Genomic DNA, 7,541 nt, shown 5'->3' on the forward strand with positions numbered 1-7,541 from the left:
AAACTCAGATCACACCAATTCCATTTCAATAAAACATCAATCTGCATTAATAAACACATTCCGATCATATGAAACGAAACCAAATCACTAATTTGAAGACGCAATTATGAGAATTCTATTTTTTTTTTTTTAAAAAAAAACACAAAACGAACCATGAAATCTCTGTGATTTCTTCATCAACCATCGAATTTATAGACGAGCATCAGATCGGTAAGCGGAATCGATGTAGTGATCGGAGAATCAAATTCTCACCGGCGAAAGAGAGATTTCGTCTTTCTCTCCGAAGTTTTCACAAAGCTCAACGAAGCTTCGAAATAGAAAAAAAATAAAAAATTAAACAAGAGCAATACGGTGTGGGACACGTGTACTGCTCAACTGTTTTGATAACGATTGATAAGTAAATGAACGGTCCAGGATCGACGACGTCACAAACCTATTTAATAACGTAGACCCTTGAGAGGCTAACATCATGCTGTTTCTTTATTACTCTACAAAAAAAAAAACCGAAACTGGACGAAGTTTTATACGGGAACGTAAGAACGGGGTGGAGTTTTCAGCGTACAAAACAAAAAAAAATGTAAAACACAAAGCTGCAACAAAGCTTCTTCAGTAGAAGAAAACGTATGAATAGTATAAATTTTAATGTCAGTTTCCTCAAGAACAACAACACTTTTTTTGTCTCGACCAAACACTTCCATTTCACGTTGAGGAAACGCGATTAAAAGATGCAAAGATGGGTTTATTACAAGTAGTGTTTGGACAGTTTTTAAATGAACTTTATGAACTCCAGAAGAAATTGGAGTTCAAAGTGTGAAATTGTTGTTTTTGTGTTGATCACAACATTTCTTGAGATTTTCTGACACAACGGCTCACTTTCTTCTTGAACTCGTTTCTCTTCTCTCTCCATTCTTTCTGCAAGAGGAAAAACACAGCGAGAATGGTTAAACGAGCGCAACCTCTAGTACATAAACCATATGCAAATTCAATGAGACGCAGTGTGAAGCTCATGAGATCATAGGCTAACCGATAGAAAGATACTTACAGCAGCTTCAACGTTTGCTGGAGATTCATCGTTGGGACCAGAGAGCATTGATATGATACTCAACATAATACTCTCAACCTGAAATCATCGTTGGTATTTAACATTCATCAAATTCTAAATGACATGATTCTTGTTCTTTGGACGAAGCTGCTAACATATGCAAACAAAGAGAGTAATGTTGGATGAATCTTTTTAAAACGTACTGTGTGAACAGGTGTCCAACGCTCGCTAGCAAGCTCATACCCGCTCGGATCATCACCAGGAGGATGTAGAATAGATATACAAACACGCCCATCAGGATAAACTACAAAACCATTAACAGAAACATTTTCCAAATAAACCTTAACTATCTCAAAACAAGATCAATGTCCAAGAGATAAGAACTAACCATTCGGATGCCAAATATCTGAAGTAAACCGCACCGTAGGTGGGCTATTAGGATAGTTTTGTGGGAATGACATAATGGCATTGAAAAAACCTCCTTCACTGCATTCATAAAAGTTACATTTTAACTCATAAAATAAAGCAATTCAATTTCAATTCCACAACAACAACAACAACACTACTCCAATGTATTCACACCTAATTCGATCCATTCAAAAGCTCAAAATCACAAATGGATCATCGAATCAAGAAGATAGAGAAAACGTACTAGAGAGTATCAGGAGGACCGATGATAGTAACGCTCCATTCGAATATATTCTTTTCATCAACTAGACCAGCAGAGAACCCATCTACAGGATGCTTACAAAGATCTGAAACACACAAATCGAATTCAATAACAGAGAACAACAACGACAACAACAACAACAAACAGATTTGGTTAAAGAAAGATTCGCGGAGGAGGGGTTACCTTTGAGCTGTTTCTGAAGAAGAAGACAAGCTTGTGAGGTCATAGCGGATGATTTTAGAAATCGAACTTGGAGCTTCCCCAGTGATCTGAGAAAGAGAGAGAGAGAGAGAGAGAGAGAGAGAGAGAGATTGGTAAAATTGAATTGAGAGTTTTATTATATCGATAGAGAAAGGTTTAAAAAAAAAAAAAAAAAAAAGATGAGATTTTCTTTTTCTTTTTCTTTTTCTTTTTTTGGTTGGCATCGATGTTCATCAAGGGGAACACATGCGAGTGGTGAGATCTGCTACGGACGTGAATTGTCTACTTTTTAAGATTCTATCCAATAGAAATTGTAATGTTTTTTGGTTCAAAGGTAAACCAAAGTGGCCGACTAAAATCTTTTTAGAGGTAAAAAACAGTTTGGCTTGAATTAGTTTAATTACTACTACACCTTTATTTTATTTATTCTTTGCTTTGTCACTTATAATCAAATCTATATATATATCAATACAATAAAAACTGAATGTGTTTCTCTCCAGTGTTGACACCTCAGCTTTTTAGTTGAAGGAGAAGTTGACACATCAGTTAAAACAGTTAGCCAATCAAATTATAAGAATTAATACAGCTCACTATTTTTGTCCAATAATAATCCTTCTCCATTTCACATCATTTCTTCTGATTTCTGTTATGGGTTCAGCCCAATTACAATAATGTCTAAGAAAAACAATAAAAGAATCCAAATTAACCTATGTATGACAACTGAAGAAGGTGAAGATTAATGGACACAAGGTTATTTAAACATTTGGTTACGTATTATTTGTAATCTAACATCATTTTGGCAGTTTATTTTATTCTAAATTAATAAAACAGTTAATAAATAATTTTACTGTAATTTATATATACAAAATCTATAATATTTATCGGTAANAGCCAATCAAATTATAAGGATTAATACAGTTCACTATTTTTGTCCAATAATAATCATTCTCCATTTCACATCATTTCTTCTGATTTCTATTATGGGTTCAGCCCAATTACAATAGTGTCTAAGAAAAACAATAAAAGAATCCAAATTAACCTATGTATGACAACTGAAGAAGGTGAAGATTAATTGACACAAGGTTATTTAAACATTTGGTTACATATTATTTGTAATCTAACATCATTTTGGCAGTTTATTTTATTCTAAATTAATAAAACAGTTAATAAATAATTTTACTGTAATTTATATATACAAAATCTATAATATTTATCGGTAAAATTATTATTTGGGATCTAAAATTTATTTTTATAGTATATATTTTTATTTTTATTTGAAGATGTAAAATTCTTGTATAATAATTAAGATTTAACTTATGGAAATTATTATAATATGAATTTTATATTATCTCACCATATGAATCAAAAGTTCTTAAAATTTTATGGAAAAATGTATGTAAGTGATACAATTAAGTTATAAAAAATAAAAGAATTAAATTTTGGGTGTCATTTAAAAAAAATACAGTGGTATGTAAATAGAAATACTATTAAACTAAAGACAAATAAAGAAATCATTTCTCGAGCTTTGTGAGCGCAACATGTCAGTTTTGTTTTGTTTTTGTGAGAAAACTTATACATATAAGGGATATGAACCAAACTAGAGTAATCTCTCAAGTGTGATTGGAGGATAAACTCTCTTTCTGAAGCATACATAAACTAGAGTAAATTAGTTACGTATTATGAAACAAAAATTCTTATATGTCTATCTTATTGCTTATGCATTTACTATGTGATTCCTTTTCACAGTGATGATGACAGTGTTTGAATTTTGGCGTATGATAACAAAGGTTTCTTGCCTCTTAAGATTTACATATAGTAACACCAGAAACAAATTAAACAATATTTAAGATCGAAAACCAAATGTTTTAATTTAATTAACTAAATTATCTATAACTTTTAAAATAACTTTGACAATTAAAATAATCCTTATAAATATTGTATACAGTTTAAGATAAGTATAATATTTAAATAATAACACAAGACCCAAACTAAAGTAAAAATATGTTTATTTACTTTGACATATGTGGACTGTTATAAAAAAGAATAGGTAATTTACAAAAAGAAACAAACAAATAATAACGTAACAATAACACAAACTATATAAACTTCGATGATTAAATTTGTAAACTACAAAAAATACACTACAAAATAACACTACACTAATATATCTCCAATAATATTAGGAGAAAAAAACATAGCATATAGTAGAGTTAAGCCAATTATACGAGTAAATGATGGTAATAACAAATACTATGGAGTTACAAACCATTAATGTAGGTTTTCTTCGGTTCATTTCAATATCTTAGCATTATGTAAACCATAATTTTCATGATTAATATAATTTTAGAAAATTAAAAATCATACTTATGAATATCAAATGTATTTCAAAATATATAAAATAACATCCCGCGGCATCGCGCGGGTCTAACCTAGTATATATATATAAAGTTAACTTTGCTCACTTCTCCTTACTCCACGTCAACTTCCACCTAATCATTTTTTTTACATAAAAAATATTATTTTTAATATTCATCCATTGCATATTTATTATTTATAATTAATAATAGTAAAAAATAAATAAAAAACAAATTAACTAAAATTAATTAAATCACATCATTACTTGTTGATATGATTCATAGAAAAAATGTCAAATTTATTTACTAATCATATAGGATTGACGAATTGAAAAAACTGAAAAAGTTAACGACGGTGGCAGGTTTATCTATCCAAAAAGAAAAGGGGCATTCTCAAAAATACCCCTTTTTCCATATCCCTTTTTAAAAATATCCCTTCATGTTGACCATTTTTAAAACTACCCCTCTTTATATACAAAATGACCAAATTACCCTTTTTTGAATGACAGCAAGAATGTACAGTCATCAAAATCGAAAATATTTTTCCGCCAAAAAATTTCCCGCCAAAATTTTTTTTCCCGCCAAAATAGAAAAATTTTCCCGGAAAAATATTTTTTCCCGCCAAAAAAAAAAAAGTTTTCCGCCAAAATCGAAAATTTTTCTCGTCAAAAATATTGAAATTTATACCTTTTAAAAATATTGTAAAAGCTTTTTAAAAACTTTTAAAAGCGTTTACAAGGTTTTTAAAAGGTTTTTAAACACATTGTAAACGCTTTTAAAAACCTTGTAAATACTTTTAAAAAGCTTGTAAATGCTTTTAAAAGGTTTTTAAACACTTTGTAAACGCTTTTAAAAACTTTTTAAAAGCATTTACAAGGTGTTTAAAAACCTTTTAAAACCCTTTTAAAAATCTTATAAAATTTTTTACAAGGTTTTTAAAAACATTGTAAAAGCGTTTACAAGGTGTTTAAAAACCTTTTAAAAATCTTTTTAAAAACTATTTGAGAACCTTTTAAAAACCTTTTAAAAATCTTGTAAACGTTTTACAAGTTGTTTAAAAAACTTTTTAAAACTCTTTAAAAAATCTTGTAAAAGCCATTACAAGGTGTTTATAAGGCTTTTATAAGGTAGAAACCTTATAAAACCTTTTAAAAACCTTGTAAATTTTTTTTGGCGGGAAAAATTTTGGCGGGAAAATTTTTTCGAAAATTTTTTGGCGGGAAAAATTTTGGCGGGAAAATTTTTTCGAAAATTTTTTGGCGGGAAAATTTTTTCGAAAATTTTTTGGCGGAAAAATTTTGTTTTTCTTTTGATTGAATAAAATAATTTTCATCTAAGGGTAAAAGGGTCATTAAAAATAAAAAGAGGGCAAAAATAAAAATGGCCAGAAAAGATGGTATTTTTGAAAAGGGGTATATCAAAAGGCGCATATTTAACAAATTCTCAAAAGAAAAATGTTAACTTTTATTTGTACTTGGTGTCTTTTTTGGACCACTTTTAGGCCATTGGTGTAGAAAAAGGCTTCAGCTTTACGTCTACTAAATAAAGTGGAATCTTCAAAGTTAAACAGTGTCGGATTTGTTTTTGGCATGGCATGATGACATGTATAATAATAACATGTGTAATGTGTAATAACTAAAGAGAATGACATGTTTTTGGCATGGCATGATTTGTTTTTGGCATGGCATGATGACATGTGTAATAACTAGACCTCACCTTTAAGCTTTTTTGGCTTGGTGGAAGAGGGAACTGACTTTGGAGGACTCGTAGGGAACACCAGTAAATAATTGTAGGCACCTAAAAAAAGGATACGAAAATGTTCCCAGCGAAAATAATAGGGTAATATATATATATATAAAGTTAACTTTGCTCACTTCTCCTTCCTCCACATCAGCTTCCAGCTAATCATTTTTTTTTGCATAAAAATATTATTTTTAATATTCATTCATTGCATATTTATTATTTATAAATAATAATAATAAAATAAAAATAAAAAAATTAACTAAAATTAATTAAATCACATATTACTTGTTGATGTGATTCATAGAAAAAAATGCCAAATTTATTTACTAATCATATTGGGTTGACGGATTGAAAATACTGAAAAAGTTAACGACAGCGGCGGGTTTATCTATCCAAAAAGAAGAATGGTACATATTAGGGTTGAGAGAGGCTTAAAAACTTTTATATGTACTTGGTGTCTTTTTGGGCCATTTTTTGGCCTTGACTATTAGTGTAGAAAAAGGTTTCAGCTTTACGTCTACTAATAAAGTGGAATTTTCAAAGTCAAACAGTGTCGGATTTGTTTTTGGCATGACATGATGACATGTATAATAACATGTGTAATGTGTAATAACTAAAGAGGATGACATGTTTTTGACATGGCATGATTTGTTTTTGGCTTGGCATGATGATATGTGTAATAACTAGACCCCATCATTAAGCTTTTTTGGCTTAGTGGAAGAGGGAACTGACTTCGGAGGACTCGCTGGAAACACAGGTAAATAATTGTAGGCACCTAAAAGAAGGACACAAAAATGTTCCCAGCAAAAATAATAGGGTAATCTATATATATAAAGTTAACTTTGCTCACTTCTCCTTCCTCCACATCAGCTTCCACCTTCATAAAAAATATTATTTTTAATATTCATTTATTGCATATTTATTATTTATAATTAATAATAGTAAAAAATAAATAAAAAAATTAACTAAAATTAATTAAATCACATCATTATTTATTGATGTGATTCATAGAAAAAAATGCCAAATTTATTTACTAATCATATAGGGTTGACGGATTAAAAAAACTGAAAAAATTAATGGCGGCGGCGGGTTTATCAATCCAAAAGGAAGAATGGTACATATTAGGGTTTGAGAGAGGCTTAAAAACTTTTATTTGTACTTGGTGTCTTTTTTGGGTCACTTTTGGGCCTTGACTATTGGTGTAGGAAAAGGCTTCAGCTTTACGTCTACTAAATAAAGTGGAATCTTCAAAGTCAAACAGTGTCGGATTTGTTTTTGGCATGGCATGATGACATGTATAATATGTGTAATGTGTAATAACTAAACAGGATGACATGTTTTTGGCATGGCACGATTTGTTTTTGGCATGGCATGATGACATGTGTAATAACTAGACCCCACCTTTAAGCTTTTTTGGTTTGGTGGAAGAAGGAACTGACTTCGGAGGACTCACTGTGAACACCGGTAAATAATTGTAGGCACCTAAAAAAAGAAGACGAAAATGTTCCCAGCGAAAATAATAGGGTAATCT

The 7,541-nt window shown here is 30.0% G+C and overlaps 1 protein-coding gene across 1 annotated transcript; it reads right to left on the minus strand.

Moving 5' to 3' along the window:
• Window positions 592–2,090, minus strand: LOC104711101 (ubiquitin-conjugating enzyme E2 13-like). Its single transcript, XM_010427775.2, has 6 exons — window positions 1,896–2,090; window positions 1,695–1,797; window positions 1,431–1,528; window positions 1,246–1,346; window positions 1,043–1,120; window positions 592–912 (listed from the first exon to the last, which is right to left on the minus strand). The coding sequence occupies exons 1-6, from the start codon at window positions 1,936–1,938 to the stop codon at window positions 835–837; spliced, it is 501 nt and encodes a 166-aa protein (XP_010426077.1). The 5' UTR covers window positions 1,939–2,090; the 3' UTR covers window positions 592–834.

Source organism: Camelina sativa, chromosome 9 (genome assembly GCF_000633955.1).
Source record: "Camelina sativa cultivar DH55 chromosome 9, Cs, whole genome shotgun sequence".
Classification (NCBI taxonomy): domain Eukaryota; kingdom Viridiplantae; phylum Streptophyta; class Magnoliopsida; order Brassicales; family Brassicaceae; genus Camelina; species Camelina sativa.